The sequence below is a fragment of the Henckelia pumila genome, chromosome 4 (assembly GCF_033568475.1).
Source record: "Henckelia pumila isolate YLH828 chromosome 4, ASM3356847v2, whole genome shotgun sequence".
NCBI classification, from domain to species: Eukaryota; Viridiplantae; Streptophyta; class Magnoliopsida; order Lamiales; family Gesneriaceae; genus Henckelia; species Henckelia pumila.
In genome coordinates, this window is record NC_133123.1 from 154,995,484 (window position 1) to 155,008,352 (window position 12,869).

Genomic DNA, 12,869 nt, shown 5'->3' on the forward strand with positions numbered 1-12,869 from the left:
GCTTAATTAATTCGTTCTAAAATTAGTTAGTTAATAACAAATACATATTAGTAAAAAAAACATGAAATTACTTCTAAATATAAAAAAAATACAATACATATATCCGAGACAACAGAAAAAAATTTCTACAAATAATCGTGACGATGCGGCTTTACTCCCTTTTATAATTCACAAAAATTCTTGTGAGTTTCTTAAGTAAATTTTGTGAGATGAATTAATTGAGTCACACATCATATTGTATTGTTTTTTATATTAAAAATATAATTTTTTATTGTGAATATGAATGAATTTAACCCGTTTAATGAGACGGTAAAAAAGAATCGTGAGTTTATTTCATGGTTGGTTCAAATTTGTAAATAACTATTTTAATAATAACCCCGAAACCAAATTAAATGGCTCGGATTCCCACAAGATTTAGCTTCAGTAAATAAGGAGTATTAATCGGGATCACCAAAATATCAATAAAATATTCGTGACGCCGTTAACTAACGCCGTTAAATTCCTAACGGCGACCCCCCACCTCACCTCTCCAAAACGGAGAACAAAAACTCTGTTCGCTCTGTATATATGTGTGTGTATATATAATGGAGAAAAATTTTCTCGCCATCTTCGGAAGGAAGAAGTTTCAGTGAGAGAGTTCGCTCGCTGTTTCTCTCTCCTTCGGCGGAAGATTTCCTCCTCCTCTCTGGGTGTTCGGGAATTGTGTTGTTTCGAACTGGGCCTATCGGCAATCTGAGAAAGTTATTGCTCGGGATCGCTTCCATCTTACATTTCTGGTATTTCGGAGAATCTGGAGCTTAATTATGCGTTATTCGCCTTAATTGTGATTCTGGGTATGCGTCTTTTTTGTTTCCAGCTTTTCCTTTTTTTTCTCGATCTTACTTCTGCTTTCTCGGATCTTTTGTTCGTGGTTCAATGGCTGCGTGACGTGTTTTCAGTTGAATTATGATGATATCAGTTGAGTTATTGCCTGCAGATTTGGTGAAGAAGTGGAGAAGGAATGGAGTGATGAAACTGAATTGTCCGATGTGAGATTTGAGCTGAATTCTCATGGCGATATGTTCACAAAAAATTTTCTCTGTGAATGCTAATACGATCTCCACTGTGCAGACGGATCTGATTTAGTTCACATCGTTGAGTTTGGATTCTGAATTACCAGTTCGTAAGGATTTCGAATTCATTTCCGTTCATCTGGTTGAGATAATCTCCGCAATTTAGCTGAATTTTGGTTCACTTCACATGGAATTGCCTCGACCCAGAGGTCTTGAAACCGAAGGTAAACAAATAAATCTCTCGACAGAAACTTCTGGTTCTAATCTGAATCAGTACATGTATTTTTCATTTTGTTCATGTATTCTTATTATGGATTTGTGTAGCTGATTGAAACATGATTTGTGTTTTATGAACAGGTAGAAAGGCAACCCATGATTTTCTTTCACTGTACTCATCGTCTCCACCGCTCCAGCAAGATCCAACACCTCAACAGGGTAAAAGTATTTGATCTCCACTCATGCAGAAATCCCATCAGAATTTTATCTGTTTAAATATTATTCCACCAGAAAAATCACTGTTTTTCTTGGAAGTTGTGAAGATTAATCGTTGATCTTTAGACCAGGCAAATTATCTTTATTTTTCCATTCATTTTAATTTATATATATATATATATATATATATATATATATATATTTGGAGGTGTGCGAGGAGAAATAATATAAAGAAAGAAAGAACAAAGAAAACCTGAGTCGCAGATAACAATTTGCTAGATTGGGGACTGGTAGAAATTTGCATGATTGTGGGTGGGGAAGGGGAAATTGTCTGATGGCAACCCACGAGTGCCGCAGTTAATGTACCCGTGACCCCATTGGCGTACGTTAGATCTGGGCTCCCTTTGTGTACGTGGGTGGGCCATTGCATTGATAGGCTTGGAGTACATTTCATTTCAAATCTAAAAAGGGTGAGGTTAGGAGGACTTAGAGCTGCTCCACTCCCTTTGGGCATTTTAGACAATTTCTTTTTAGTCTCTTCTTCCAGGATCCATCCTCCTGTTCGAATGATTGATAATCATGGTATTTCATTGGTAGAATCGAGCCTAGGAATTTTGTCTGGGCATACCATATTTTGGCTATGGAGTTTATATTAAAAATAAATATAAAACAATAGGGCCTACTCGTATGTTCACGACTCTTTACTGGACTAGATCATGCTGAAAAAGAACACATTAACGTCAGTTAATATATTGCTGGAAAATGGGCTTCATCTGAATTTATAGATTCTGGATTTAAAATTTTGAAAAATATATATATACACATATTCCCTATTCTTATGTTTAATCATCATCACTATGATCTCAAATGGCAGGTGGCTACCTTGAAACACATGACTTTCTACGACCACTGGAAAGGGTGGGGAAGAATGGGACAAAAGAAGAAAACAAAGTTGAAATGAGCGTCGCCGATAAGCTTCCAACGCCAACAGCGGAGCATCTTCTTCCTGGTGGCATTGGCACATACAGCATTTCTTATTTTAACCAAAGAGGTTCAAAGCCAGAAGGAGAAGGAAGCTTATATACGATGCAGGCAAGTAGTGCCACGAGAAATGATGAAAACTCAAACAGCAGTTCTCACACAGGGAGTGGTTTCACACTGTGGGACGAGTCTGCAGTTAAAAAGGGAAAGACAGGGAAGGAGAATTTTTCTGCACAAAGACATGTTCTGCAAGGTAACCTGTTTATATTCTGAATACGAGAATGAATAATAGGCGCTTGCTGTTGGAATAGGATCATGCGTGCAAATATGGTATCAAGAAACATATTTTTAGCCATGCAAATATGATAAACCCTTCACTTATTATTATTTTTTTTTTTTTGTAATTTCAATTTTAACTCGGCATTGTATTTTTGTGACCTTCAACATTATGAAAATGGTTGGTTAAAAATTCCTCTCCATTAACCTTGGAATGCTAGCTCTGCCATCATGGTTGCTACCTACCTACCTACCTACATACCCACCCTTGGAAATTTCCTAGTGATAAACAGGTTCTATACTTGTATAAAAGGCTTGGCTTGAGGATCAGCATTACTAGTTCAGTTTTGGGTTGGAGATTTTCGTTTTCAATCAAGTCTTAAGCTTCTCAAGAAGTCATGCAGCTATTCCACCAGAAAGCTGCAATTTCATTTTCAAAGTTTCGTTGTCCTCAATATTGATATGTGGCAAGTTATCTCAACCGTGGGATGGATTCGAGAATTCTCTATGTTAAGCAAAATACTTTTCTTATCTTGCGCTTGAAGTTTAAATTTTTTAGTACTTGGCCTAACAGAATGTCAGGGAAGTGTGTCTTGTATCTGTTTGCAGTGGTCTGCGTGTTGTACTAACGATGAAATTTCAAGTTGAACTTTCAAGACCTCTGTCTCATAATTGATTTATGTTTGGCAGAAGCAGGTCTGAATATGGTGGGAGTGCAGTGGACACCAGCTTTGGATAGGCCATCACAATCATCTTCTAACAATAAGCATAACACCGCAACCTTGGGCACTTTCTCATCCTCTCAGTCAGTAATTTTTGTTTATCCGTTTCATATATTTTTAGATGTTTTAGATATCAAGTACAGCTATTATTTACTTTTCATCTTTTTAAAGTCCTCTATGAACTTTTGCTGTCATTTTATAGGCCAGTATCATCTCAGAAGAACCATGGTTTCATGAGTATGATAAGATCAGCTAAAAATGATGAAGAGGAGTTTGATGATGATGATGACAAAGAGTTCATTATGAAGAGAGCGTCTTCATTTCAACCAAAAGGTTTTTCTTATTGTGTATATTGGTCATTGACTACCGAGTAATTGTTTTTGCATTTATGATCAGATGAAATTTCTCAGGTAATTTGTCAGTAAAAACTGAAGCAAGGACCATAGATCAGAAGCCAAACACACCACGTTCAAAACACTCAGCAACCGAGCAACGCAGGAGAAGCAAGATTAATGACAGGCATGTCGACGAGCCCTCAAACTTCAAACATGAGCATGCTAGCATCCAAATATGTATTCATATTTTTAACTCTAGTTTGTATGATAATCTTCCTGTGTAATGCAGGTTTCAAAATCTAAGGGAGATCGTGCCTAACAGCGACCAGAAGAGAGACAAAGCATCGTTCTTATTAGAGGTAGTAGATCTTGAAATAAAATTTTCTTCTAACATCAGATATATGATTCTTGGATTGCAAAATTGAAGTTCACAATATATTCACAGGTGATCGAGTATATTCAGTTCTTGCAAGAAAAAGTAAACAAATATGAAAGTTCATACAATGTCTGGAACCACGAAACATCCAAGATCATCCAAAGAGTGAGCTTATATTTTTCAAATAGTATTTTTTTTTGTTGTCTCGGATACAAAATTTTCTGATATTCTGGATGATTGTCAGTTCTATGCTTAATCTATTTAATATGTTGCATTTGCAATAAAAAAAATACTCACTTTGCTTATTGCTTGAACGAAAGAATCTTCTTGTCTATGCTCTTAACATTTGCAACTGGAATAAATTAGTAATTTGATTTCACTGGTAACAGCGGAACTGTCCTATGGGTGAAGGTGTTAGTGATCATTCACAATGGGCGAACACTGGTTCAGGCCCAGCATCAGCATTAGCTGCGAGGTTTGAGGAGAATAAAATCCGAGTCTCCCCTGCTATGCCAATCAACGGACAAAATTTGGTTGAATCAGATACAAGCACTGCTACAACATTCAAAGAGAAGGCTCAGCAACCTGAATTGACTTCTAAGGCAGCACCAGTTCATTTACCAAGCATCTTCAATTTAGGCAGAACAAGCGCTGCAGCTTCCCCACTCTCACCGCAACAAGCATCAGATATAAATAAAACCACATCATGGCTCCCATCTCATATTCTTCAGAACAGGTCATGTACAGATTACTGGACCAGAGATAAACTCAAAGACCAGAATATGGCCATTGAAAGTGGTACTATTAGCATCTCAAGTGCCTATTCACAGAGGCGAGCCTCTTAGTTCTTTCTTTCTTTTTTATGGAATGAGTCTCTTGGTTCTGATAGCGTGGCTTCTATGATTTGGTGACAACTCCATGAGTTTGTTGTATCAACAGGTTGTTGAGCACACTTACACTAGCATTACAGGAATCGGGTATCGATCTTTCTCAGGCCAGCATCTCTGTGCAGATTGATCTGGGAAAGAGATCCAACGGTGCTAATTCTTCCACATCCACTGTCAAGGTAGGTGGTTGGGCACCTTATTCCCCTAATCTTAGCAACAAAATTTATCTTATCCTACTGCTTTGCCCTTCTTTTCACCCCATAAATTTTCGAATTCTTGCACTTCGCTCCAGGACGATGTTCCACGAGATGCAAGTATGGAGGATGAATTCGGACAAGCTTTAAAGAGGCTCAAAACTATCTGAACTGAATCCTAATGCAAGTGTAACAGTACAGTGATATTCTTTTCTGTTTTTATTTATTTTCCTTTTCCATCTGGACAGAGAGAAACTCCTAACTGATATCAGGAGCCGGTGTACATGTATTTTTGTGTATCTATATTTTTTTACCCAGGAGTCTTGGGGGATGCACAGATTCTCCAAACACAAAATTCATCATTATATAATACCTTTAATATTATTATTTTCATTACTACTATTACTATTAGTATCTATTTTGTTGTAACATTGACAAACACTTCTCGCTGTTTCAAGTTCTAAATATGAATTAGGCCCTTCTTTCAGCATTCTACATGCATGGTGAGTTTACATGCTCAAATGAAGTATTGTTGTGATTAGTGGTTTATGTATGTATTAAAGATGATAATATGGGCTTGTCAAAAAAAAAAAAAAAGATGATAATATGGGCTTTTTTGGACTCAAATTTGAATCATCTGCTCATTCTTGGCGATGTCAATGCAACAAAAATTACGTTGTACTTGCGTAGCATAAATCATTTGATTATCAGCGCAACAAAAATTTTCTTATAGCATTATGTACCAATAATAGAGATGTTAAGTGATCACGCTCACACATCTTTGTTTTATCTAACATTTGATTCAAACTCTATAAGATTCACATTATTTTGGTATCGAAAGGAAAGAACAATAGAACCAATTTGACTCTTCTTCTGACAACTTCTGTTTGAGACATAAAAGATGCCAAGCTTAAAGAGACTAGGCTTGGGATTTGAAAATTCATGAATTTCGGTTTTAGTTTTATTATTAACAAGAAATCAATAGATTAAATCTTAAATTCATATCTTACTATTTATATAATAGTAATACAGAGAGATTGGATTTCAAATGATATCATTATTTGGTGAACTTGAATTTCATCCTAATTAACATAAAATACAATATAAACATGTAAGGGGGATTATAAGCTTATAGTCTTACTTCTTTAAACAACAAATTTACATTTGAATTTATTACAACAAATTTACATTTGAATTTATTTGAAATCCACGAATTTAAAATTCTTTCATCGGAACGCAAGCTAAAAATATAGGGTAATTACGTACTATGATATCCATTAATTATTAAGAAAGGGAGAGAATGAAATGATTCCATTTATTCTTTATATGAAGATGAGAAATATCGCCAAGTAAATAAATGATATATTTTTTTATGAGGACCATTATTTTTTGGAGTGTACACTGAGCAAACCTTAGACATATGCCATAGCCAAAACAAATGTTGGAGATGAGAAATGAGAATAAAGAAATACGGTAGAAGGAATAAGTTGTGAAAAAGCTTCAATGAATCAAAACCTATATGTGCATCAATCCGTGTACAAAGCAGACAAGTTTATAAACCCCTTCAATTACAGGGTAGATTCTATACATGAATTGAAACAGTATTATTGACATACAAAAACATAAACCCAATCGGACCGGCCATTCGAACCCTCTCCCGGTTCGTTCAGAATCATCTCATCCTCCAAGAAACTTCAAGCAAATATCCATATCTTCAGGACCATGTCAAGAACTACAGTACTCGATTTTCCAAAACACGGCTTTCATGTATTTTCTGATCAAACACATCAATGTTTCATAATATTCTACTTAGGGGCTCATCTTGATCCATCGGTTGCAAGCACTCGGATGGGTTGGCGTAGAAGTAGTCCTCTTCTTTAGGTCTATCCGGAATTACCAACCTTTTGGTTGGTTTACCCATGCGTTCTGCATGAGCATCCTTAACTGCAGCAGAGAACTCTTCCCAATTCAGTAATCTTGAATTGTATTGATCTATTAGATCGACTAGCAGCTTTCGGTCGAGTAAAATTGTTTCCTTGTACCCAAGATATCTGAAAGCCAAAAAAAGAACAACAAAAATCAGACGCGAGCAGAGAAAAACATTATACTTCACAGGCCAACCCAGATTCCTAAACGACTTCCTGTGTCATTACTGGCAAAGCAAGTACCAACTAAGGCGAGCATTCGTTGCATTCTCTTTGATAAGGAACTGAGGAACTAATTTACCGGAATTAGTACCTGCGATGGCCTTCAACGACCTTAGCCATGTTCCCATCATAGGTAGGAACGAAAATATCGCTTTGTAGTGATACCAGATAATCCAGTGCTGCCATTTGAGACGAGTGGTTTTGAAAAAATTTAAGGTCAGATGACTCCAATAGAGTCTCCTTCCTAACCTGAGACAAGGCAAAAAAGACATCAGACCAATACAAGATGGTGAACTCATAGAAGGCCTAAAACTATAGCTTCTGCACCATCTACTTACCAAGTTTGGATAAGATGATTCGAGAGTACGCAGTCTCCTCTGTCCACCGTATATTTCTCCAGCTGCTATGTAAATCTGGATATTGTGATCGACGTCCAATGCCCTTAATGTAAGTGCGGTTTCTTCTGGAGTCAAAGGGCATAGACCATCTTTCCTTTTCAAATCGGAGTCGATGATCTTCTCTTTCCACCAGGGATATGCATATCTAAAATTTAAGGATAATTTAGCAGGAGAAATAGAATTCAGTTTGTCTCCGATTATATATACCAGCAAAATACCCAGAAAAAAGGTGCACCTCATTCTTGTCAACTCTTCCACCTCCTCGGTATTGCAACCCTGAGTACAGCCAGAAAAGGCCAACATATCCATTTCATACCGGAGATGAAGTACCAAAACCGGGCCTTTTTGTCTAAGCAATTTCAGAACTTTTCTACCCAATTCTTCAATTTCAGGTGTAAACTTTAAAACATTAAAGTTTACTCGGCAACGAAGCTTTTGAATCTCTAAAGGCAGGCCATTATTGGCTAGACGAGCATCAGTTCTGTTCAGATGTACGACTTTATACTTCTGGATGAGAGGAAGAATCTGCACGTAAGAAAGAAAAATATAACTTAAACATAAAGCATAAGAATAACAAGAATGGAATAAAAGAAATGCCATAAAAAACCTGCTTACCTGACTCTGATAATAAGAGATGTCAGACCAACTAATAGGGGGCATGTTATAGATTATTCCTTGCTCTACTCTCTTCTTCACCCTTGGTGGTAGCTCCTTAAGTATCCGAACTTCGTCTCGCAGGGATGTAATGAAATGATCGATGTCAAATATGTCATGGAACTCACTGCAGCAACCAAACCATTTTGTTTAGAATGGACAAATACTCTCTTGAAACGCTTGAAGAGAGTATCAAATTTCAAAAGAGCTATAAATCATTTGGTGGACAAACCTCGGATCATTCCAAAATGAAGTTCTATCGAGTTCAGGAACAATGAGGGTAACATTCAAATATCTTGCAATTGCTACCATGTCGCATATCTATACGCAAATGATAACAATATCAGCCATTTGATTCTGTAAACTAACTCAAGACATCAAATATTTCGCCATGCAGCAATATTTCATTTAATAATACAAAAACAACCTACCGCTGCCCTCATTTGATTGAGCCCTCCATTGCATGAAACCATCAAGTAGCCGTTGTTCTTGTAAACTCCTAAATTTGAAAATTGAGACAAGTTGAAGATCAACACACCATAATTAATGGAGGAAAAGGGCTAGTGCTGCAGTTAAAAATGAAATATCACACAAAAAAAGCACCCGACCGTCGATGAAAACAATATCCAGCTAACAAACATATAAACACACATCTAAATCCAATTTCGAAAAAAGATCAAAGCTTCAAGGCCTGCAGCACATGACAAACCAAAGTTTGCAGAATTACAAAGCATTACACAGCATCTATACGAACAATCACCGTCCAAGAAAAAGAAGAATAAAATTAAGCTAATGAAACACATTTTGCAACAAAATCTTTTCACTGAACCTTGCAGACTAGCAGAAAGTAACAGAAGAGCTGCATACGCTACAGCAAGCAACAAAGAACAAGCCAAACACATCCCAGTCCTCCGCAGATAACTCAATTTTGTAAAAAGATTATGAAAGCATACAATAAGGCACCTAATAACATCTTTTACCAAACATTCTGTGCACTAAATCAATCACCATCCTATTATGCATTCTAAACAGCAAATAATTCCAAGAGTTCCAACCGTAGAACACAGTAGAGCCTTGATATACTAACTCTTTGGTGGAAGAACTCTAACGGGGAGCTCGGGCGATGAATAAGCATCCAAGGCAACCGATTCTTGGGAGAAGCAAGATGGCCATCCCTTCAACACGAGAGGCCCCCAAGATTCACCCAATGCCGTCAACTGAACAATGCAAGTCCACAGCAAAACCGTGGTGGTTGCCCTTATGATCCAGAGCTTGATTCTCGACCGTGACACAACCCCACTATTCCTCAGTTTCTCCAACCTCTCCCCACCAAACGCCGCCGTCTTCATCCGCATTATCCCCCAGCGTCTCCTCCTTCTATTGCTCTCCTGACGACCCTCTATTCTGCACATTTCACCAACCCATAAACACTCCACTATCCCACCCAAACAACGCCAATTAGCTGCAACTTCGTCGTTCTTGGATCTATCTTACGATCCCAACGCTGCCCCTTCTCGTTGAGGAAACAGCCCAATTAATATCAATGAATTGGAAGAGAAGTTAAAATGTCAAAATCTACAGGGACAAAGACACAAAAATTGTTCCAGGATTACCCTAAGATTCCTTCCCCCAAATACAGACTCAAATGACAATCCCTTCAAGAAACGCGTATTACTCAACGGTTAAACAAAACAACAAAAAAAGTCGCGATCTTTAGCAATCCCAAGTCAAAAAATGGAAACGTTCAATGCTTTTACGGACAAAAATGGAAAGGGCCGAAGCAAAAATGAACAATGTAAGAGATCCAGGTCAAATCCCAGCAAGATTATCGGATTCACGGCTGCGGACAACGGTGGGTAAACCGCGGAGGATGCAACTGCTAATTGAGGTCCTTCTCCCCATCGTATTCTTAACCATGACAGCCTATCTGGTTACTACGAGCTCCGATCCAGTGTGGGAAGCTCCACCTTAAAAGAATCACCTACTATTTAATATAAATTAATTATTTTTTCATCGTCCGAGTTCACATAATAGATAAACTTTGTTTATGGTCAAAACTAAGAGTTTTGATTTTTTTAACCAACATATTCTTGAATTTGCACTTCAATGTGATTTACTTAACTAGCGTGGTTTGCAAATATTAACCATAAATTTATATTTACTTGCAATAGCTTATTTATTTAGCTAACCTAGCTTATAGTCAGATATTATTCCGAAATTTTACCCAATATGATAGCGGCTGGGGATGAGGGTTATTACGTAGTAAAAATTATTAATTCAATTATTTGGGCAGATACTATTTTGATAATAGTCTATATTTCGACAAGAAAATTGGTTATTTTCCCGTATTGAGGTAAACATTTGAATTTGTTTCATTAAAAGTCAGCCTAGCATGAGTATGTAAGCCTTAAATTGGGATAATATCGATTATACAACGACTCGCTTCTGATTTCTATATTAACTATTTTTAGTTTAAACATCAAAACTTTTTTCTCGTAAAGCCTTTCGGATTTTGTTTGCAAATAAAATTTTAGTGTGTTGTATAAAATTATATACATACCGATCAACATTTCAACGCTCGTCGAAATCTTTCTAATTCGGATAAAAATTTAATTTGACTGTATCATACACATGTCACAAGCGCGTCTTAACAACCCAAAAGCCATTAATAGCAATTATGAATTAAAAACGAAATTTATGGTATCATTATAATTGTAAAAATATTCACCGTGCATGGGATATGTTATAATATGAAAGATATATTATGCGGATTTATATTTTCATCTCCTTGTAGATTTTTGTAAATATATATATATAAATATAGAGAAATTTTCAGCTGTCCAACCATGTTTCCTTACTTGGTCCGCCGGTAATGGGTTTGAGTGGTTTTTGTTTTTTTTTCGCATCACTAAAACCCACTACCGAGTTTTAGTGATCGCGAACCAAGTGAGGAAACATGGTTGGACATCTGAAAATTCCTCTATAAATAAATAAATATATATATATATATATATATAGCTAAATTTTCGAACAAAATAAGAAGTCCATTATAAAATTAATACCTAACAATTTCGACTTTGTCAAAAAATTTAGTGTTTTATCTCTACTGTTGAGAGTTGAGACTATTAATATTGGAAGTAATCACTTTGTCAACCAAAAATAAACAATGGCAACATGAAATTACTCCAATAAATTAAATGTAGGTCAAAATTAGAGTTTGATCATGGTTATTAAATTTAATTCAGGCCTCTTAAAATGGGTCCTTAATTAGATATCGTTAGTCTGAGTTTTTGGGTCAAATGTAGTTGGGGATGACCATTTCCTCCGAACCCGATGGGGAACCTGATATCTGACCCGAACGGAGGAGGGTATGGAGGCATTTTTTGGATTCGATTAAATAAATGGGTAAATGTGTATGAGGATCTCGTAAATAGGGATGGAGGAGGATGTAGTGGTATCCTATCCATACCCGACCCGATACCCGATTATATATATATATATATATATACATACATACACATATTAATTTATATTAAAAAAATGCTGATTTAATTTTTTTTGTTGAATTATGTTAGTTGGATGAAATAATGAAAATTATTAATATAAAACTAATGTTATTTTTTAGAAGTTTTATTTTTTATATAAGTCTTTGGTTGTAAATTTTCTTCGGTGTTTTATTTTTTTATTATCTTAAAAATTTTGATATAAAAATTTAGTAAATAAGTATAGTTTTATCAAATAATTAAAATTTTAAAAAAATTATTTTTATGGAGTATATACAATAAATGGGTATATGAGTAGGGTATGGATATCCGATCATCCGACGGGTATGAAGATGGAGATGAAATTAAATATCTGATGGGTATGGGTATGGGCATGTGTACGAGTATAGGGATGGATTTAATAAATGAGTATGAGGATGGAGACACGATATCCTACCCATACCCGACCCATTGTCATTCCTAAATGTAGCATCAAATTTTTTTTTTTATTTAAAAAACTAATTGCCACGATAATTAATCATGTTTTGATAACCACAAGACTCCTCATATTTATAATAAATTATATGTAATGAGTGCTCCATTTTCAAATTTAATTAATTAATTAATCATTTTCATTAATCAATGTCCACAAATAAAAATCAAATAGACGCCATGAGATTGTGATGTATTTAATTCACTTTATGGCTTTTGTCGGTAGAATAAGTATTGAAATTGAGGACCATTAATATATGGATTTTCAAATGAAATTTTTATTTCGAATATTAATTTCATTCAAACTAATGTCGACATACAAAAGTAAGAGTATGTGATATTTAAAATTTTGAATTTATAGTTAATTTCCATTATTGATTCGACTAATAATTTATATATACTAGCATTCAAACACACACATTGCGTGTGATATAATATATA

The 12,869-nt window shown here is 35.7% G+C and overlaps 2 protein-coding genes across 3 annotated transcripts; one reads left to right on the top strand and one right to left on the bottom strand.

Annotated features, from left to right (window-relative positions):
* Positions 1-595: 595 nt before the first annotated feature.
* On the top strand, positions 596-5,648 carry LOC140863602 (transcription factor BIM1). Of its 2 annotated transcripts, none has more exons than XM_073267137.1 (13): positions 596-833; positions 977-1,028; positions 1,111-1,276; positions 1,410-1,493; positions 2,359-2,718; positions 3,432-3,546; positions 3,666-3,796; positions 3,874-3,982; positions 4,088-4,157; positions 4,244-4,339; positions 4,564-5,006; positions 5,114-5,240; positions 5,354-5,648. In XM_073267137.1, the coding sequence occupies exons 3-13, from the start codon at positions 1,240-1,242 to the stop codon at positions 5,423-5,425; spliced, it is 1,644 nt and encodes a 547-aa protein (XP_073123238.1). In that variant the 5' UTR covers positions 596-833; positions 977-1,028; positions 1,111-1,239; the 3' UTR covers positions 5,426-5,648. The 2 variants fall into 2 exon arrangements, with proteins under 2 accessions (XP_073123238.1, XP_073123239.1); XM_073267138.1 differs by having other exon boundaries at positions 1,410-1,487.
* Positions 5,649-6,742: 1,094 nt separating this feature from the next.
* On the bottom strand, positions 6,743-10,411 carry LOC140861940 (rhamnogalacturonan I rhamnosyltransferase 1-like). The gene is made up of 8 exons (XM_073264939.1): positions 9,542-10,411; positions 8,886-8,953; positions 8,687-8,775; positions 8,416-8,581; positions 8,036-8,325; positions 7,741-7,945; positions 7,494-7,651; positions 6,743-7,306 (listed from the first exon to the last, which is right to left on the bottom strand). Exons 1-8 carry the CDS (start codon positions 9,864-9,866, stop codon positions 7,051-7,053), a joined length of 1,557 nt encoding a protein of 518 aa, XP_073121040.1. The 5' UTR covers positions 9,867-10,411; the 3' UTR covers positions 6,743-7,050.
* Between the last annotated feature and the right edge of the window lie 2,458 nt (positions 10,412-12,869).